Source organism: Corythoichthys intestinalis, chromosome 10 (assembly GCF_030265065.1).
Source record: "Corythoichthys intestinalis isolate RoL2023-P3 chromosome 10, ASM3026506v1, whole genome shotgun sequence".
NCBI classification, from domain to species: Eukaryota; Metazoa; Chordata; class Actinopteri; order Syngnathiformes; family Syngnathidae; genus Corythoichthys; species Corythoichthys intestinalis.
The window spans coordinates 16,117,090-16,138,613 of record NC_080404.1 but is presented as its reverse complement, the minus strand read 5'-3'; the positions used below and the strand labels follow the sequence as shown (position 1 = coordinate 16,138,613).

General features: G+C 39.0%; 2 protein-coding genes across 6 annotated transcripts; one reads left to right on the top strand and one right to left on the bottom strand.

The window, feature by feature from the left end:
• Nucleotides 1-7,360: 7,360 nt before the first annotated feature.
• LOC130922957 (glycine N-acyltransferase-like protein 3) lies at nt 7,361-18,531 on the top strand. Of its 4 annotated transcripts, none has more exons than XM_057848261.1 (6): nt 7,361-8,136; nt 9,100-9,211; nt 9,288-9,395; nt 9,484-9,604; nt 9,822-9,954; nt 11,652-18,531. In XM_057848261.1, exons 2-6 carry the CDS (start codon nt 9,137-9,139, stop codon nt 12,049-12,051), a joined length of 837 nt encoding a protein of 278 aa, XP_057704244.1. In that variant the 5' UTR covers nt 7,361-8,136; nt 9,100-9,136; the 3' UTR covers nt 12,052-18,531. The 4 variants fall into 4 exon arrangements, with proteins under 4 accessions (XP_057704244.1, XP_057704242.1, XP_057704240.1 ...); XM_057848259.1 differs by having other exon boundaries at nt 9,095-9,211; XM_057848257.1 differs by having other exon boundaries at nt 7,362-8,136; nt 9,035-9,211.
• Nucleotides 14,853-21,438, bottom strand: mgme1 (mitochondrial genome maintenance exonuclease 1). 2 transcript variants are annotated; one of them, XR_009064630.1, is made up of 5 exons: nt 20,752-21,438; nt 20,462-20,690; nt 20,260-20,375; nt 16,093-16,223; nt 14,853-15,915 (listed from the first exon to the last, which is right to left on the bottom strand). XR_009064630.1 is itself a non-coding variant. In XM_057848256.1 (5 exons), exons 1-5 carry the CDS (start codon nt 21,266-21,268, stop codon nt 15,900-15,902), a joined length of 1,026 nt encoding a protein of 341 aa, XP_057704239.1. In that variant the 5' UTR covers nt 21,269-21,436; the 3' UTR covers nt 14,858-15,899. The 2 variants fall into 2 exon arrangements, 1 of the variants encoding a protein (XP_057704239.1); XM_057848256.1 differs by having other exon boundaries at nt 14,858-15,915; nt 20,243-20,375; nt 20,752-21,436.
• Between the last annotated feature and the right edge of the window lie 86 nt (nt 21,439-21,524).

Genomic DNA, 21,524 nt, shown 5'->3' with positions numbered 1-21,524 from the left:
TGTATCCTTGTATTTGTAATATAATAAAGGGTTTATGCAGGCCATTAAAACGCATTAAAAGTCATCAAATTGATTTTGTTCAAATTCAGGCCTTAAAAAGTGTTAAACTAAACGTTGTCTCTAAAATCTGCTGCAGATAAAACAGTCTAAAAAGTGACTGTCGAGGGCGCCATATTGCTACTCGGCATGACAAGATAAAAAAAACAATTTGAGCACCATATTTTTACGCACATACGCTAGTATTTATGTGCGTGTATTTTTATATATACGCTCCTGTGGAAAATATCCTATACATATGAAACAGCCATTTGCATTGGTAAAGTTGAATGAGTGGATATAAACAGTATATGGCGGAAAACACGGACAAGGCTGAAAAAGCAGTTTCTGCTCTTTAAAATAAACTGTTGTAAATAAACATTTGGTCCGGCCCCCTGAACATTTTTTTTTTTTTCCTTCACAATAGTGTTACTTATTTCCTAGCTTTTTTCTGTGAAGAACCCAGAGAGGGTTATTTGGTTATTATCTATTTAATTAATGGTGTTATAATATAATATAATTATTATTTTTATTTTATTTACTTTTGTTCCATGAAGAATCCAGAAAGGGTTATTTGATTGTGGCTTTCTGAAAAACAATAAATTTTTAAATTTAGGCACTCCTGCAAATCGTCACACCTTTTCTGTTACAAATTGACCCCGGCGCCTCGTCAGAGATGGTAAAAGTTATGTGGCTCTCTCAAGAAAGTGTTTGGAGACCCCTGCTTAACACATATTGCCAAAGGCAGAACAACGACCTATATACCAATATATACCAATATTTTTTTTATTTCTATTAGAAAAATGTTTCAGTAAAATGTTACACATTCTTGTGTATTTGCCACTTATTGACACAGTTAACATTGAGGCTTTGGGCCTCTTTTGACCTCGTTGTGAGTTTGTAAGGTTGTGACTTCTGATTAAACAAACTCGATGCCAATCAAAACGTTTGTTCTTCTTTTTCCCTAAACTAGAGTCGATAAAAGAATCGATAAATAATCGAATCGTTAAGCAATATCGATAATGGAATCGGAATCGTAAAAATCCTATCAATTCCCATCCCTACTCATAACTATCGCTTAATTGTATGTTTTTTTGGTACTGTCGCATTTTCCCCAATATTTCAGATGATGAATAGTCGATCCAAACAAAGAAAAATTGGAAAACAAACGTTTAAAGTGCGTATGACCCCAGAAAGCATGTTTATTTCATATTTCACGTTGTGTTTTATGCTTCTGAATGAAATGAACCGCTTGGATGTGTGTGAAAACGATCGTTTTATATATTAAATTTTTTAATCCCGCGCGATGAAAATTAATAACTTCTGGCTCCTGTCTTGGGTTTAGGACGAATGCAAATGTGACGTCACCCGGGTGCTTTTTCATTTATTTTTCGCATCACGCCAGCCAAACGGCTGAAGGCTTTTGTACCTGCACCAGGGAGAGGCATGTGAGCCTTTCTGGGTTTCAGAAAGTACCCGTTCACCCCGAGAAGTGTGCTACAACTGTGGGACCATTGGACTTACGAGGAAGTGAGTAAACATCGTGTTTTGTATTACGTCAAATACTGGGATCATGGGACATGTTTGACTACGGAGGTGGCTTGCATTTTGTGGCTGACCGAAAATGCCACTTGGCCGACGACCAGCGGGTTGTCGCACACGCCCCCTACCGGGAGATTGCTATACTCATCTTATTCCCCTTATCGTGTGCCCGGTGTTCTGTCAAATTTTCCACCCCATCAGAAAATGCCACTTTGTGCTAAAATGGCCGCGAATACAGCGATTACATAGTAAACACTACAATATTTCTTTAAATAAAGGAATATTTACTTATGTTTGATCATGGATGGACATGTAGAAAAGTTCTCAGACACATCCTGCCTTGTTAGCTGCGCACAGCAACTGCACGCCACACTCTCACTCTTTACATCTTCGCCGTGTAGTTAAGCATTAATCTACGCAATATTCGCGTGGACCATGACGCAGGTACGCACTCCACCGACGTCGGCCGTTTTTTTCCGACTGTCATTGTCCAGCTGCTTCCTCGCAAACGATCTCTAATGCTCGCCCTGCAGCAGGGGAACGACGAGCTGTAACTTGCTCGCCGCCAGGCGGGTTGCCGATCGGCGAAGACAATTGACAACCCTGCCGCCGTGTGACATGATCAAGGAGTAGTTTTGTGTGATTTTTCACTTTGAAAAGGGAAAATAAGACTTTGAGTCGTCACTCCGTTCGGGTTAGCATGTCGGCTAGCTGTCACGTATCGGCAGATTCTCAAAATCAGGTGACTCGGACACGGGTGCAAAAATATGCCATCGGGACATCCCTAGTTTATACAGGTAATAACCGTGAACAGGTAACAGTTACTGTTATTTAAGTAATCCAGAATTGTTTCTGAACTATTTGTATTTTTTTTCCAGTCCACTGGTTTGGTGGATGGGCAGAGCCTCCAGCACATATTTTAATTCAACTCTTTGTTGGTTACCCGAGTTCATTTATGTGCTCTTCCTCTGCGTCACGTTTGCTGTCATAACTTTTTGTCATTCACATTGTTTTTGTGGTTCTTTACTCTTTTGTAATGTAAATATGTTCGCACTGTCATTCGGTGTGACGGCCCCTGGCCGTTTAATGGTTAATTTTCTGAGATTCTTCCAGTCAGCTGATCGTCGCCTCCACCAGCTGGCTGCTTCCCCTCCCACTGTGACGAAAGCTGATCGACGCAGGACGGACTGACGACGTCGCCGCTGCTGATTGGCCAAGAAAAAGGCGCCAAGCTTCATAAACCTGCCGCTGTCAACGTTCTATGAGGTCGCAATTTGGCAGCATTCTGTCGCGTTCCTCCTCGCTAGCTGTTTGCTCGCCATTCACGCTCGTTTGCATTTTGATCGCCAGTTTGATACACTCCCGCTTTTTCGGTGAGGTCTTTTGTGTTTATTCGTTATTGGATCGTTTTTGTTCACCACTGTAAATAAGAGCACTGAAGCAAGTAAGGGTAAGTCGCCATTTCTGTTCAACCTGTTTTCTCCTGTTTTGTATAGAGTAGGAAGTTAGGTTAGACGCTGTCTTTTCTTTGTTCCTTTTACATGATCAGGGTTTAGTTAGCGGGTGGGGTTTAAGTGTAGTTTCTTCTGTTTGTTGTTTTGGCCTGGGCTTACCCTGAAGTCACGCTTCCTCGGCATTTTGTACATATTCATTGCGAGTTTGATTATTGTGTAAATAAATTTGTGTCCACTTGTACATTTGTGTGGATTGTTTTATGTTACGCCTTTCGCGAGCCATCTTTGGCATGTAACATTCGGTCTCATGCTTGTCTATTTGTTTAGTGGGATTCGTTTAGCTTTCCTGTCCATTCTTTGTTCCCTATATTCAGTAGTTGCGTTCCCTTGTTACCCTATATACTTACAGCTCTGCTTCTGTTTTATTTAGTTTTTACTGCTTTTCCCCCCGTTTAGTCTTTTTTGGTATTTTGATCCCATCATGCATCGCTTATCCATCATGTGCATAGTTTTTTTTGTTGCTGTTGTACTGTATTTTTTTTAAAAATTTTTAGCCTTTTGAGGATTTGTCTTTGCTCACATTGTCATGCTTCCTTTGTTAGGTAAATGTTTGTTTATTTGCTTAATTTTCTATCGTGGGATCCCGATTTTTTTTTTTTTTTTTTTTTTTATATATACTGTATACACAACAGTTCAGCAATTCTTTACCACGCGGCGAAACGTCCTACACAATGCTCAGCGCACTTCCGCAAGCATCTGCACGCATGCACACATCGGTTAGAAGCGGCGAGTACTCACTATTTTTGTTTTTATTTAGTTTTTTTAAGTACCTTTTTATTGCCTCACACATACTTTTGCATGTATTACCCTGTCATACTTTTAACCATTGTGTTTTTTTGTGTTAGCTTTGAAGCAGTTGACCACATTAGTCATGTAGCGTATTTAAACCGTCCTTATTTGATATAGTTACATTTAAGTATTTTCTTAAGGTATTTTTTTAGTACGTTCTGCCTGTATGTGTCTAAACAAAATAAGTTGAGAGCCCACGGTAGTACTTTGGGTGTCAAATTCGACTTATGTAGCACGTTTCGCCGATGTAAGAGATTTTGGCAGAACACCTGTACACCCAAATGACGCATGGCGTATGGGCAAGTGGGCAGAGGGCATCACAACATTAAAGTTTATGTTTAATTGATATAAGTTAAGTCACTTTAGTAAAGCATATGCATATTACAATTACAGTATATTTACAGAAATTGATTTTATATTTGAATTAAATTCATTCAAAATTATACAGTGGTGTGTGTGTTGTGATAATAAAAACACAGTGTACTGCAATAACTATATATGACAAATTTTTAAAATAATTGATTTGTATTATTTAAATTGATAAATATCTACATACTGTGCTATACATGTGCATATGTTAGGGGTGATATGATATGGGTAATTCACGATTTGATACTGTAATATGTTGCCAACAATATGATAATATCACAATATACAATCTACGTTATTCGATATATTGTAAGACATTTCTTCAACGATATATGGGACAAAAAAAGAAGACAATACCCATAAAAAGAAACACGTCTGCAATTATGCATTTATCCTATGCCAAAACTTGTACGATGTACAAATAAACGTGCATTTGCATAGTGCCTCACTGCACTAGTTTTGTAAACGCAAACACAGCATAGCTGCACAATTAATGTGTAAGGACTGCTTTCTGGTACTGAAAAGTCGATATCAATTTTGAATAGCACGTCACTGTCTCCTAGTCTTGTAAATGTAATCACTGTCCAGCTGGACAAGTTAGTGCATGTACATTAATATCATTACCCTGTACAAGTGGAAACAAAGACCACAAACATTAATAACATGTTTTATGTACACAAGGACAATGCACTGCTTTCACAAACTGAAACATTAGTAGCAATTTACTTGATTTGTTTTTCTGTGTTCACATTTTCCGCTATACTTGCATCTGTTCTTCTATTATCTGTCACTACCAGATCGTGATGGGCAACCAGATTGCGACAGATTGCTACTGCGCATGTGCAAACCGATGCCATTTTCTCTTGAGCGATGACAACAGATATACAGTTGTGGTCAAAAGTTTACATACACTTGTGAATAACATAATGTCATGGCTCTCTTGAGTTTCCAGTTATTTCTACAACTCTGATTTTTCTCTGATAGAGTGATTGGAACAGATACTTCTTTGTCACAAAAAACATTCATGAAGTTTGGTTCTTTAATGATTTTATTATGGGTGAACAGAAAAAAGTGATCAAATCTGCTGGTTCAAAAATATACATACAGCAGCGCTAATATTTGGTAACATGTCCCTTGGCCATTTTCACATCAATTAGGAGCTTTTGGTAGCCATCCACAAGCTTCTGGCAAGCTTCTGGTTGAATCTTTGACCACTCCTCTTGACAGAATTGGTGCAGTTCAGTTAAATTTGATGGCTTTCTGACATGGACTTGTTTCTTCAGCATTGTGCACAAGTTCTCAATGGGGTTTAAGTCAGGACTTTGGGAAGGCCATTCGAAAACATTAATTCTAGCCTGATTTAGCCATGTCATTACCACTTTTGAAGTGTGTTTGGGTCACTGTCCTGTTGCAACACCCAACTGCGCCCAAGACCCAATCTTCGGGCTGATGACGTTAGGTTATCTTGAAGAATTTAAAGGTAATCCTCCTTCTTCATTGTCCCTATTTACTCTCTGTAAAGCACCAGTTCCATTGGTAGCAAAACAGCTCCACAGCATTTACTACCACCACCGTGCTGGACGGTAGGCATGGTGTACTTGGGGTTAAAGGCCTCACCTTTTCTCCTCCAAACATATTGCTGGGCATTGTGGCCAAACAGCTCGATTTTTGTTTCGTCTGACCACAGAACCTTCCTCCAGAAGGTCTTATCTTTGTCCATGTGATCAGCAGCAAACTTCAGTCGAGCCTTAAGGTGCCGCTTTTGGAGCAAGGGCTTCCTTCTTGCACGGCAGCCTCTCAGTCCATGGAGATGCAAAACACGCTTGACTGTGGACACTGACACCTGTGTTCCAGCAGCTTCTAATTCTTGGCAGATCTGCTTTATGGTGATTCTCGGTTGAATCTTCACCCTCCTGACCAATTTTCTCTCAGCAGCAGGTGATAGCTTGCGTTTTCTTCCTGATCGTGGCAGTGACAAAACAGTGCCATGCACTTAATACTTACAAACAATTGTTTGCACTGTTGCTCTTGGGACCTGCAGCTGCTTTGAAATGGCTCCAAGTGACTTTCCTGACTTGTTCAAGTCAATGATTCGCTTTTTCAGATCCATGTATGTATATTTTTGACCCAGCAGATTTGATCACTTTTTCTGTTAACCCATAATGAAGTCATAAAAGAACCAAACTTCATGAATGTTTTTTGTGACAAAGAAGTATCTGTTCCAATCACTCTATCGGAGAAAAATCAGAGTTGTAGAAATAACTGGAAACTCAAGAGAGCCATGACATTATGTTCTTCACAAGTGTATGAAACTTTTGACCACAATTGTAGACATGTACGTGATAGATTAAAAAATATGCTTTTTTTGGGGGGGGGGGGGGGGGGGGTGTATTATTGGGTTCCAAAGAATTTACTTGGGATGAGGGAAGAGAAAGAGAGTTTAAACTGCACTGTTTAAAATCTTGCAGCAAAATCATTGGATGATTAAAAAAAATATATCTCACCCCCCCCAAAAAAAGAATGGATTTTTTTTTTAACGTTCAATCTAACACGTACAGTCCCTGACATAAGTCTTATCACTTATCCATTTTGTAGAAACAATTGCAATAACCTGACTTTTGATTATTCAATTGGTTTCAGAAATGGCTCATAGGAAAGCTAAGAGACTCTCCCAAATGATGTTGAATGTGCAAAAAATATTTGTTTCACTGAAAAAAGATTTATCATTTATTGAAGACGTAAAGGTCACATTTTGGCAAGACAAGAGTTTTGTCGCTTACAGAAAGTAGTGTGAAAATTGAACAAAAATTGTGCTTCAAATACAAAAATGTGAGATCCAAATTTAATATTTTGTATGACTTCCATGGGCTTGAAGGACTGCATCCATGCGGTTCGGCAAGGATTCATACAATTTATTGATGAGGTCATCAGGACCAACAAAGAAAGCAGTCTTGCATGCCTCCCAGAGTTCATCAACATTCTTGGGTTTCGTCTTCCATGCTTCCTCTTTTATCCTACCCCAGACATGCTCAATGATGTTCATGTCTGGTGACTGGGCTGGCCAGTCCAGGAGGATCTTGATCTTCTTTGCCTTGAGGAACTTTGAGGTAGATATTTAAGTATGCGATGGAGCACCATCCTGCTGCAGAATTTGTCCCTTTTTATGGTTAGGAATGTAAGAGGCAGCTAAGATTTGTTGATTTTTCAGACTATTTATGTTGCCTTCCACCCTGCAGATCTTTCGCACACCCCCATACTGGATGTAACCCCAGACCATGATTTTTCCCCCACCAAATCGTTTTCTGAGTGAATCTCGGATCCATGCAGGCTCCAGTAGGTCTCCTGCAATATTTGCGGTGACTGTGGAGACTTTTGTCAGGGACTGTACATATCTATATTTGCCGTCATCGCTCGAAAGAGGTGTCGGTTCGCGCATGCACGGTAGCAATCCGTAGCCCTCCGGTAGCCCATCACGATCGGGTAATGACATTTTCTATTGTCAACGCCTCACCGGCCGCACACTTTACACCCGTTTACGGGATTAGCGCCCAACAAATAGGACAGGAGAGATTAGGTACTGATGGTGACAACGGGGTAAATCCATTATGTGTGTTGTAATAAAATATCAATACTTGCCCTCAGTTAATCGATGATTTATTGTGACTGGGAGCGCAACAATTTATTGCAATATCGGGATATTCTCCATCACTTGCATATGCAGTACTGTAGGTGTGTATGCTTTTATTTTGACATGCATAAAAGCGGAAGTGTTGGGACTTGCGTGGTCAAGTCATTCGTGCATCACGTTACATGCGTGCTTGTACTTCCCTGGGACAGAAAGAACCATTAAGCAACTTTTTATTGCGCTCCTGCTGAGGCAACGCATGTATGTATCTTACCATAATATTGCTTGTTGAATGTTTTCGTGTGAAAATGTGCCAGTAAAACAAGTTTGCAAAAGTTAAAGTTACTTGTTTAATAAACGTGTCGGTAAATCGGAGAGTAGTGGACGTTGATCGGTTTTGATGTGCTGTTAGTACAGAAGTGTAAGCCTACATAAAAATGTTGGGTTGCGACATCGATGAGATCGGCCGTCAAAACGGTACAATGGCACCATCAGGCGGTGGCCACAGTCGCCCTTATGAATTTACTGGCTACACCCCACTGTGTTAGATAATAACCTTATCTGGAGAACTTCATGTTTTGTTGTGTGTTTAAATTGCGAATCTAAATAATAACTTAAAGCTTTTTGATTTATGTTTATTGCTAATTGAGTTTCAATTATCTGAATATAAATGCCCTACAGCGACAAGCTATTATTGATAAATTTGTGCTGATTGCCGAACAAATCATGCAAAAGATTGTGATTTCTGACAAATGCAGAGAGACCCTTCTTTAGATTGATGTACAAAATGGTATGCAGATAATATAATAATAATGTGACGACAATCTAAATTGCATCAATGGCATGAGTGAAAATACTTTGCAGTAAAAAATTGTACCTTGCAGTAATTAAGAGCAGCATTTGCATTATTAGAACACATGCGCTACACCATAAATGACACTAGTATTTTGAAATGTTTTGTTTGGAGGTCTCACCACAGCATGTTTTCTATTTCCATGGGAGTTGGTACATAATCTTGATATGGACATCATTTGATTCAAAACAAATCACACAAGGCCAAATAATTTTCTTGCCATATCTCTCTTCCCACTACATGTAATAAAAATAAATGTGTAAAATGACATATTTAGTTGTTAAATGCAACTTCACAATGCCCCAGGAGACAAATGAGTGGAAATGATCAACTGTTAATCACTGATCTGAACTTTTGGACCGGAAGAACAGTGAAGCTTGCAGGATACTACGTTGGACTCAACCAAAAATGAAGGTCCTCAAAAAAGATGAGCGAATAACTGCTGAATCCATTCTGTTGAAACACTTACCCAAGAGTTTTCAGGTAGGCCATTTTAATCTTAAAATTAAGTTATTGTTTTGCTTAAAAACCATAGCGTTTCCTTTTACTGTCTTTGTAGGTCTACGGATTGTTATATGCTTATAACAGAAACAAACCAAGTTGCATACAGGTCATTGTTGATACATGGCCTGATTTTAAGGTCATCATTTGTCGCCCAGACCCAGAAGTGAGTTTCTATTCCAACTTTTCCTTTTTTTTTTTTTTTTTTTTAAAGAAACCCTACACACACATTATGTTTTGTGTTTATTTCACAGAACAAACAAACCTCAGAATGGAAAAACAAAATAATGTTCTTCAGCCTGGATGAGCAGATGTTGAGGAAAATGTTGTCAGAAGAGGACACAATAGACTGGAGCACTCAATTTATTATTGGAGGTAATTTCACTGAAATGGTAAATAAGCTACTGCTTTGAAACAAGCACCCAACGTTTCTATCCAAAACTAACTTCAAATAATCAATTCAATAGCAATTATTAAAAGGATATATATATATATATATATATTGTGGTGTAAATAAAAGATTTGTATTAATTTTGTAGTATTTACCATGAAGATGGACTGACAATTATCAGTACATGCCATTTTATTGCAGGCTATGACAGTTCTTATACTTCCATGTTAAAAGAGGTTTCATCGCAGAGAATGGTCAACTTTAAACATCGGGCGTGTGCACATCTTCTGTATTTGCCAGATAGTAGCCATCTGATCACACAAGAATTTGACAGGTTAGTAATATAAGATAAAAAAATAAATAAATAAATAAATATATGTTGTTTTATATGAGAGCACTCAATTTTAGTCATAAAAACATGGCAAACATGGCCTTAAAATTGAGAGTGAAAATGAACACATGCCTATTATACTACTATTTAAAAATAATCATGTATCCTGTGACCTGTAAAAGTTAAAAAAAAAAAAAAAAAAAAAAAAAAAAAAAAAGTCCGCATTTTATGATTGCCTCGCTACTACCCTGTGGAATAAACGCTAGCATCTTTGGGATAGTTTGCTAACTAACTGTATGATGTAATGTAATGGTTGGTAAATGGACCTTGCAATGAAAACATGAATTGGCAATCGCGCAGAAAATCCATCGACAGCGTTGAGTCCCTATATAGTGGAAGGGGCGAGCCAAGAACCCAGGTCAGCTGTTCACTTATTTAGGCCTGTCCATAGACTTCACAATAATTGACATGGCACGGGGCGCAGGGCCGATCCGTACGGGGCCCTTTTTTCATATACTTCAAATTCAAATATTTTCAAAACTAAAGCTGCTACCGACCTAAAACCACAACAGGCACCTACCTTAGTCATATATTGGTCTCCATGAGCAGTGGCATTAAAAAATTCAAAGTCGTTCCCTTAAATCCGGATTGTTTTTTATATAAGTATAACAAAAAGTTAAAATGTCTATAAAATTCTCAAATTTTACACTAGATGCACAAAAATCACCAAATACAGAGACAATCACCTATATTTTCAGGATCAATAGCAATATTTAACATATATATATATATATAGGTTTTTGCCCAAAATAGCAACTTATTTTTTTAAGTTATTTACAGCAAGTTTTCAACAGCTAATAAATCACTCAATTTTCAAATCAGAAACTTAATACTTGAGGAAAACATGTAGAATCGAACGGGCAGTTAGAATTTATTTTACGTAAATATGTCAAATGTGCTGCTAGTTAAGTCACTGTGGCTGCCCCCTTAGTACAACAAAGAGCTTTTTCCGCTGAAAATTCTTGTGAATAAATGCTTAAATCCCTGAATTCTTTATAGATATGGACGTAGAACAATCTCAATTCTTGGCTGAAAGCAAAAAAAAAGGGGGGGGGGGGGCAGTTAGCTTTTATTATATGTAAATATGTCGATGTGCTGCTAGTTAAGTCACTGTGGCTGCGCCCTTAGTACAAAAAAAGAGCTTTTTCCGTTCAAAATTATTGTGAATAAATGCTTAAATCCCTGAATTCTTTTTCGATATGGACTCCTTCCTCAGAATCCTTCCTGTTTGTATGTGGTGCAGCTTTCGTACTTTTTCAAAAATCCGGCTTAAATCTAGCTTGGGCTCGCTGCATGTGTGAGAGTTTAAGTGACTGGCACCGACTGCTAATAAATGAAGCGGAGTGTTATACAGCCCCCTACAGGAAGGCGTGACGCAGTGAATGGCAAATGTGTCAAGTCAAATATTATGACGTCTATGGCCTGTCCACCAAAAAAACCCTCCCAGCTGAGGTAGTGGAAAGGTCTATTGCTATAACGCAGCATTTTGGCACATAATTGTCCTCAGTCTTTGCAGGTCCTCAGCACATATCTTCAAGCATATGTCTTGTATTTAGAAACAATGAAAAACCCTTTGTAGAACCTTTTTAACTTTTGGGTGTCCTCTCCCACTTTTTATTTTATTTTTATTTTTTTTATAGTGAGCTAAAATCGAGGATTTCCCCTCTCCAATTTTCACACGCTCAACTGGTGAATCAAACCTGGAAGTTTGGAGGGGATGAAAAGAGCTACAAGAAAATCATAAGCCAGATCAACCACTTCCCTTCATACTGCATCACTGATGGTCAGGGTCAGCCTGTGTCGTGGCTGCTTTTACATGAAGACCATGCAATGGGAATGTTGTATACTTTGCCTGAACACAGACAAAAAGGTTATGCCTCAGTCCTGATCTACACCATGGCCCAAAGACTCCTTGCTGAGGGTTACCCATTGTTCTGCTATGTTGAGGAAGGTAACATGACCCCATATAAGCTTTTTAAAAGCATGGGCTTTATTGAGGACCCCGCTTACAGAGCGATATGGGTTGCATTCAACACCTAATTTTGAGAATCAACCTACAGTGAGGAGCAGAAGTATTTGCACCCCTTGCGATTTTGCAAGTTCACCCACTTAGAAAATAGGTAGAAGTCTGAAATTTCAATCATAGATGCATTTCCACTTATAGAGACATAATCTTAAAAAAAATTGGGACCTCACGTTGTATGAATTTTCAATAATTTATTTGGAATTTACTGAGGTTTGTAAGTATTTGTATCCATGAGAAAATCAGTGCTAATATTTTGTGCAATTACTTTGATTGCAATTACAGAGGTCATACGCTTTCTGTAGTTCTTTCTATTGGATTGAGGTCAGGAGACTGGCTAGGCCACTCCAGAACCTTGATATGCTTTTTACGCAGCCACTCCTTGGTCAGCTTGGCTGTGTGCTTCGAATCATTGTCATGTTGGAAGATCCAGCCATGACTCATCTTCAGATCTCTGACTGAGGGAAGGAGGTTGTGGCTCAAAATCTGATGATACATTTCACCATTCATCCCCTGAATAATACAGTACAGTCATCCTGTCCCCTTTGCCGAAAAGCAGCCCCAAAGCATGAGGTTTCCACCTCCTTACTTCGCAGTGGGGATGGTGTTCTTGGGCTTGTACTCATCCTTCTTTTTCCTCCGCACACGACAAGTAAAGTTTTCACAAAAAAGTTCTATTTTGGTCTCATCTGACCACATGACTTTCTCCCATGACCCCTCTGCATCATTTAGATGGTCCCTAGCAAACTTTAGACAGGCATTCACATGCACTGGCTTTAACAGGGGAACCTTCTGAGCAATGCATGATTTTACACCATTGCACTGTCGTGTTCTACTGACAGCAGCCTTTGAAACTGTGCATCCAGCTCTCTGCAGGTCATTGACCAGCTCCTGACGTGTAGTTCTAGGCTGAGCCCTCACTTTTCTCATCATGGGTGATGTCCCATGAGGAGAAATTTTACATGGAGCCCCAGTTTGAGGTGGATTATCAGTCATGTTTAGCCTTTTTCGTTTTCTAACAATTGCTGCAACTGCTGATTTATTCTCACCAAGCTGCTTTCCAATTGTCCCGTAGCCTTTTCTAGCTTTGTGAAGCTCAACATTTTTTTTCTCTATTGTCTTTCGATAGCTCTCTGGTCTTTCCTGTGGTAGCAGTTGGATTATGACTGACTGTGGGGTGCACAGGGGACAATTATGAGCTCAAACGGGTGGTGGGTGGGTGGTTACTCATGGGGTAAAGGTGGACTTTTTTTTAAGGTAAATTGACAACTCTTTGAGTGTCATTATTCTGCTGATTCTCAGGGGTACAAATACTTATGAACCCCAGCAAATTACACATAAATTATTTTAAAAATCATACAATGTGAGTTCTGAAATTTTTTTTTTTTTAGAGAACGTCTATATAGACCCTACTCACCAACGTCACAGAATGACGTGTCGCTGTATCCGGCCGCCATATTGTCCGTCTTTGTTTATCCGTATTCTCAATGGTTTCAATTTATAGTGCAATTCATGGAAGCCCCGGTGCTTTCAGACGCTGTAAACTCATTGGATGCGTTGCATAAAAGGCGTTATGTGGAAAAGCTTCCGTCTATCCATTCGCCAGATCCATATTTGATGCCTAAATCGATATTTTTCGACCCGCTGTCTTCGCCCTCTCTGCCTGACATCTGCTACCCTGATATCTACAACTATCTTGTCCACACAAAATCAGCCTATTCTCACGAAAGTTTGAAAAACTTTAAGAGCAGCACTCTAAGCAACATTACCCCGTGTGACCCTTTACTTCCAATTTTCTAAAATGGCGACAATCAATTTTTTAAAAAAAAAGTTGACTGCGATGGCCAACGCTTCAAGGATAGGTGGATATTGGACTATTTCTTCAATAAAACACGCAACAACTGTGTCTGCCTCATTTGCAAAGAGACAGTCGCTGTTTTCAGAGAGTTCGATGTGACGCGATAATGATATTACCGAACAAGACACGCTGACATGTACGACAACATTACAGGGAAGATACGCAGCGAGAAATTATAGCAACTTGAAGCTAGTTTAATTTCACAGCAGCAGTATTTCGCAAGAGCCCGAGTGTCAAAAGAGAACGCCACAAAGACGAGATTGTTGAAATTATGAATTAGAAAAAATAGTAAAGCAAATGTGACACACAGAAGGGCTTGCTAAAATTTGTTTAAATATATTGTTCTATGTAAATCAGCCAAGGTAGCCCCCCGCATTTTTACCACACCAAATCTGGCCCCCTTTGCAAAAGGTTTGGACACACCTGTTTAACTGATGATCCATAGACGAGGCCAGCTTCTTTCACTTGGTACCAGCTAAATATTATTCAAAATATAATGATGGTGGAAGAAATAAGCATCTTGAATTTGAAACCGTATGTTGTCGGCGATTAGCCTCGCAATTATCTTAATTGTGGTTGTCAGCCCAAAACCCTCTAAATATATATTAAATGCATCTTACCAGATATAAAATGACTACTACATAATCTGTGGTGATCGTTTGGTGCCCAGTTTTCTCGTCGAATTGCAGCAGTCCATCTCGCTCTCCTCTCCGGGTCTCTCGGAATACGGTAGAACTTCAAGTCTCTCCATCTATCTTCTCTGTTATTGCAACCAACCGCCACACACGCCTTCACCATTATGATTATTAATGTTAACGAGCAGAAAAACACGCCATAATAGGAGGAATTTACGTAGCGGTAATGCGTAAACACGACGACCTGACGGACAATATGGCGCGGAGGTGTGGTTGTGACGTCATGTGAGTGGGGTCTATAAGTGGAAATTTACCTATGATTGAAATTTCAGACTTCTACCTATTTTCTAAGTGGGTAATTTGAAAAATCACAAGGGGGGCAAATACTTCTGCTCCTCACTGTATATACATATCAACATGAACAAAACATGACAGTTAAGACAATCGCTTGCCGAGGCACATAAATTGTGGCTTTTACATCCTTTATGCCTAGTAGAGAGCATTGTGAGGTGCTATTCGCAAAATCATGTTTGACATTTTGCTTAATCATACATAACATTCCAGATGCCTTTACCTAACTAAAAGCTAAAAATTGCTAACTATTTTAGTATTTAGCCATTGGTAACGTGAATAAAATCTCAAAGTTGCTGCTTCAGATATGAGCTTTTGCTATTGTAATGAAGGGCTTATAATTGTTCCTTTTGACCAATGTTTATGTACTTTTTGCTCTACAATATTTTTTAACACAAAATATATTTTTCCATTGCCATGTGGTTCACTAAATGTGAACAATGAAGACCTTATATAAAGATACATTATTACACCTAGTGGAGTCAGACTGATCACTTGTCTTGTGGCTTTTCCCACATGAAAATTGCAAAATGAAGAGCCATGTAGCCAGTTTTGATTATGTTTTATTCTTTTGTTGAACTGTATCTTCTAGTTTATTAAAAAAAACTAGTGAAACGCAATGGCTCGTTTGCTACTTCCGATTGTCTGCAGGAATTGTGAACATTGTTTAAAAATAAGTTCAAATGTTGATGGCATGGATTGAACCTATAATGAACAACTATATTCAATTCTTGTTCCTAATCCACCAGAACCACTGTATTTCTATCAACCTTAAAAACAATCACATGTAAGATAAGACATTATAACTGTAAATATCACAAGCAAATCGCGTCTTGGCTAAAAGTCAGCTTTAGTCGGCTACTAAAATTGAGTGTGCAAAGTACCTTGGTTGTATTAAACATTATAGTAATCATAATTATGGATGTGGATTTTGCCCAACTCCCAAAGGTTGGAGGCATCAAGGAACTTTTTGTATATGTTCACCAGACTTCTTCTGAGTTTGTCTTTCTGACGAAACAGATCACCTTTCGCTGGATCTGAAAAAGAATACAGCATTATGGATAATAAAGCCTATTACAAACTCTAATTCCCCCCAAATTTCAGTGTTTTTACACCTCTCAAAAACTTTCAGGAATTTGCAGCCCCTAAATTAGTTATACTCTATTTTATTTGAAGACGATAGAAATGTGTTAAATGAAATAACTTGTTTTCACCTCTGTTCTCTGAACTCTTCTAAGCGAATCAGCCACTTTTCCCAAAACTCCGACATAAGCTCACGGTTCAGTTGGTGTGCATGAGCAGGTGAGCCATCCTTGTAAGCAACAACAATAAGGCCGTTCTCCACCTGCAAGAACAGAATGGGTGATGAGCACTAGTAACTAAAGCTGGGCGGTAAACCGAAAATTTACCGTCACCGAAATTCTTCACGATGACCGACATAATTTTGACCATGTCGGTAAATTTGGTAATTTAAAAAACCAAGAAAATATAGTCTTTTCATGCCGCTTTGACTCGTCTTGTTCGGCTATGTTCATTCCTTTTTAAGAAAGTAGTCAGTGTGCTTACGTATTAAGTCGCGTGGTTATCAGGAAATCAACAAGCCCGGTAGGCTAACGCTACAAGCAAACGTGATGGGGTCCGGCTTAAGGGAACTTTGCCAAACTTTCACCCGACATTAAGTAGACTCTTTGCGGCTTCCAGACGGGCTTTCACCCGCTGTCCTCCTTGTTTTTACAATTTCAGGAGAGGATGCTTTCAGTGCTTTCTACTGGTAGCCAGGCCACAGGCTAACGCTAGCGGCTAACGCTACAAATGAATGTGATTGAGTTGGATAGCCGCTCTAACTTTGTCGAAACGGCTGAAATTAATGACTGCATCTAGCAGTCATTATGTCGCGTTATTTTGTATCTCTGTGTGATTCCTCTGATAGCTTTTATGATGTTAAAACATTCAGCATAAAGTATAATCCAACAGTAAAGCCTATGACTGTTTAATGGCCCCAGTTATTTTCTGTATGTGCTTGCTTCATTCTGTGTCATAACTGCAATCATAAAATCTTAAATGTTTCATTGGCATAAGAGCAATATAGCTTTAATAAGGTTGTGTTGGTATGGTATGGTATAACCAGACCCGGCTGCAGAAAAAAAACTGCAGGGGGGGCGGGCATTACATTTTTTGGGGGAGGACACACGTCTTCAACGTAAATTTAGCCTGAACAGTGGCGTTATTACCAGTACATTACTACATCAGTGCACTGAAATATTTTGTCACTGAAGTCACAAGTGGTAGTTCATCGTAAAATCTATAAGACAAACGAAAACATAACTGTCAACCCGAGGCCGTTGGCAATCTTACAAATAGTGACGTATGCCCTTACAAATTGGCGACTAATCTTACAACGTTCTATATAGTAGGCCTGAACGATATATCGTTTAAACATCGCCATCGCGATGTGCGCATGTGCAATAGTCCCATCGCAAGGACGTGCGATAGTTTTTTAATTTCATTTTTTTTAATCCACAAACGTTTGTTTTGAGGAAGGAGAGGGAAAAAAAGCACACAGTTTCTCTTTCTCTCCAGCAAGTCATCGGCTCCTCCCCCTCCCCCTGCAACAGCAGAGTGGAGGGAGGAGGGGCCGAACAGCAGAGCGGAGGGAGGAGGGCCCGTTCTCAAAGTGAAAGCAAGCAATCAACACGTTGGAGGAGCAAGGAAGACTGTATCCAAAAGGAGTTTTGGAAGTATTTTGGCAAGAACAAGACTATAAGGGACAAAAAACAGCCCTGTCGACAGTGCCTCGCCATGGTTGCCTCAACAAGAAGTAATCTGTCAAACATGTGGGACCATTTAAAACGCAGGTATCTATGCATTCCTGCTACGAGCTCCCCATCAGAGGCTTTTTAGCACAGGTGGGAACATTGTCACGTGCCAACGTTCTTGTCTCAAGCCTGCTATAGTGGATAAACTAATAGTCTTGGCCAAAAACCTATGAGACCCAGTTGAGAATTGCTGAGCAAGGAAGGTGGACGATATGCAGACAAATACATAACACAGCTGAAGGAATGTCTTTTCTTCTTTTTATTCATGTGACAGCTATCAGGAAGGCAGGAAATTTGGGAGTTAAAATGGTTCTGTTATTCATCACAGTTATTTGCAGTTATTCAGTTCAATTATTTACAAGTTCAATTGAGTTTGTTTCTTTTATATTTAAATTTATTGTAAACCGTATTTTTCAAATAACTATATATAGTACAGCTGCACATAAAGTTTTGATACTTAATATTTTTGTTGAAATATTTTTACAACTTTGTTGCCGTTTTGCAGTTTTATATTGTTATATTTTGTGTAAACAACTCAGGGGACTAATGCACTTGCACTTTTATTAGTCAGATTTAATATTTAAGTTCAAAAATGTTGACAACTTTGTTGTTTAACTGAGGTTTTTATGTATTGTTATAGTTTGTGAACTCTTGTCATATTTAATATTTTTGTTCAAATATGTTGACAACTTTGTTGTTTTACTGAGGTTTTTATTTATTGTTATAGTTTGTGAACAACTTTTATTTGTCATATTTAATATTTTTGTTCAAATATGTTGACAACTTTGTTGTTATTTTACAGAAGTTTTTATTTATTGTTATATTTTGTCAAAAACTTAGGGGACTAATGCACCTGCTCTTTTATTTATCATTTAATGTATTTGCTGCTGTTGAAGTGTAAAATATTGTATTCAATAAATGGTCTATTTTGTGCAGACATGACTTCCTGGATACCTTCATACAGAAATCTTCATCATTCACAAATTAAACGGTATTATATGAATACACTGTGGTCACGGTGTGTTATGTAAAGTATTTCCAAACAGCTATTCAAGTCATTTAGTGAAAATTTCTTTAAAAAAGATAGATCTTTTTTTTTTTAATATCGCAATATAATATCGCAATATATTGCAAACCTAAAAAAAATCGCAACAATAGTTTTTTCCAATATCGTTCAGGCCTACTATATAGCGTGCAATATGACACAAAAATAAAACTCAATTTTTAAAATAATATGAATTTATTGGTAATATTGTAACATTTAATCTGGTGCAATCAAAGAACAATATCTTCAGCTACATAATGATTACTAAAATTTAACAGTGACTTTTGTTATAATTATAATTGTATGTAGCACTTTTGGCAATTTCTATCATGTCTTGATGGCTGCACTTCATGGCACTTCAGCTCGCAATTCAATTTTACTTGAAGGTAGTTCATTAGTGTGTCCAATTCTAAATTAAAAAGGTCAATTGATAAAATGAAGTTACCGATGCAATCTTTGAGTCAGGGAACATTTCTTTTGCTAATTCTGAGAAGTGATCAGCAAAAGTTGCAGACAAATTGTGTTCGGCAACAAATTGGCAGAATGAAATTTCCGCTTTCGTCACTTTTCATTCCGCAGACTTCATCTTTATGACCAGTGTTGTTAATTTTACTTTTAAAAAGTAATTAATTCGTTAATTTGCTTCAAAATGGCTGCTGTTTATTAACGCCACCGTCTGTCATTTCGAATGTAGTTCGATAAGCATTTGATATCTAGGCGTAGATTGTAGGCTGTCGGCTACAGTCAGGAAATATTGGAGCCACCTAGCCTAGCATCGTGTTTGCTACAGCGTCACAACACTCTTCTCTCTCAGTGTCTCTGACTTTTCTTGCGCTATTCAACCAACGTAGTAACGCATCGTAACGCAAATTGTCGAGTTGCCGAAACAGTGACAAAATCTGAACGGAGGGAAAAAAAAACGTACAAAAAACGTACAGATTTTGAACATACGCCGTACACATTTAAAAATCAGTGCTCACTTGTACAAATTACGCCGAAACCGTACAACTTGACAGGTATGCGAAAAACACTGGTGCAGTTCTGTGTGCATTTATTCACTAAAGTGCTTCAGCACTGATAAACATGAGCACACAATGGCCGGCTACTCGCCCCCCCCTATCTACGATTGGCTGGAAATTGCCTTCATTCGCTGCTCAGATTGGTTGAATTGAATGACCACAGACCAAGATAGGATGAATAGAGGGTTCGTCCTCTCCGTGTGTGTGTGTTTTTGTGGAACATTGAAAAAAAAAAATTTACACAGTACAGTCTCATCGAGCTAGGGCGGGCACAGCAGTCTCTCAGGGCGGGCCCGGCCCACTAATGCCCGCCCATGCCGCCGGGTTTGGGTATAACAGTCCGCTTGGGCGAATTTATTGTCATTTATCATTATCGAGGTAAATCTGCTGAATTTACCGTGATACGGAGTTAAGGCCATATCGCCCAGCCATACTACTAACCGTATTATTACATACAATCACTCAAATCAATAGAAAAGACTACCTGGTATTTATATCTACCGTCACTGTTCAACGCCCCAGCGTAGGCTGCCACCTGGATAGGGTTATCATATGTGTTGCTCAGGAATGGTTTAGGTTTTTCAGAAGTCTTCCAGTCAATAACACACAAAACACCTCTGGGAAAAAAAGAAAGCAAGGTAATTGAGCATGCCCTCTTTTCCTGCACAAAGACAATCTCGCTTAACTATTAGCATTTTCTTACCTATAACGAGCCACACAGTCCACGACGCCCAAATAATCAAGAGCATCATGCTGCACACTGCTCTCTATTGCTCTTACAGCTCTGACATCTTCCAGAATGTAACATATGCTCTTCATGTATCCCAGGACATCAGGTGGATGTGTTGCGTGCAGTTCATCTTTGCTTAAAGCATCTGACATTAAAACGTTCTCCAGGGCAGAATGGAAAAGTTTCCCTTGTCTAAACAAATCTGATGAAGATCACATGAAAATAAATGGGGTGCATAACCTGTGCCATTATGCATAACCTACTTTTGGTGTACTCTTTGAAGCCCTCTTCCCCCAGTTCTGCAGTCATCCTCCTCCTCCATCTTTCCAGAAAAAAGAGCTGCTCTTGAGAAAGTGTTGCCTGAAGAATCCTGGTCACACTCGGCATTGACGAATCCCTCTCCCGGTTTAATACAATCCGGACAGGGAGTTCTGACTCAACCTCCTCTGTTTCTGGAGTGTATTTGCAATGTAAGAAAGGATGCATGACTTTAGGAAGCCTCGGCTCTTGTTTTGACAGAGTCTGAGCTTTGACAACTGGTCCGAATATGTGCTCATCCTCAGCTTGTAGGGTCTCTGGAGTTTGAGAACTGACCCTCGAAGATATAACAGACTTAACAAGAGACGAGTAGCGTTCACTGTCCACAGAGGTGTACGGACTTGCACCCTTGCGGGAGCTGCACCGATGAGAGGCTATGAAAAAACCGAAAGTCAAGGAGGTATACTGAAGGATGCGTACAGAAATGCCTCCAGCGAACGGCAGACTTTTGAATATGAACATTTTCTGTGTAATTAAACAGAACAACCGGTTTGCTGCTTACTACGTGTACATGTTTTAAATTACAGACTAAATACTTAAAAATGAAGCATTGGGACTTGCCCTAAATGTTCCTTGATGGTGGAGCGATGTAACTGACTTCTTCTTCAAATGTGCAGTACTGCAGTTAGCAAAGCGAATTTCTGCCACCTTCTGGAGCAAATGGACGCTGCACAATAGGCACGCTAGGAAATGTAGTCCTGTGTGGCACAAAAACTCT

Excerpts from the sequence above, each read along its gene's own strand:
- LOC130922957 (XM_057848261.1), top strand. The coding sequence starts at position 9,137 with ATGAAGGTCCTCAAAAAAGATGAGCGAATAACTGCTGAATCCATTCTG. Across the intron at positions 9,212-9,287 it reads ACTTACCCAAGAGTTTTCAG|GTCTACGGATTGTTATATGC; the intron begins GTAGGCCATTTT and ends CTGTCTTTGTAG. Across the intron at positions 9,605-9,821 it reads CACTCAATTTATTATTGGAG|GCTATGACAGTTCTTATACT; the intron begins GTAATTTCACTG and ends ATTTTATTGCAG.
- mgme1 (XM_057848256.1), bottom strand. The coding sequence starts at position 21,268 with ATGTTCATATTCAAAAGTCTGCCGTTCGCTGGAGGCATTTCTGTACGC. Across the intron at positions 20,691-20,751 it reads CTTCAAAGAGTACACCAAAA|ATTTGTTTAGACAAGGGAAA; the intron begins GTAGGTTATGCA and ends GATCTTCATCAG. Across the intron at positions 16,224-20,242 it reads ACGGTAGATATAAATACCAG|GTGGAGAACGGCCTTATTGT; the intron begins GTAGTCTTTTCT and ends CTGTTCTTGCAG.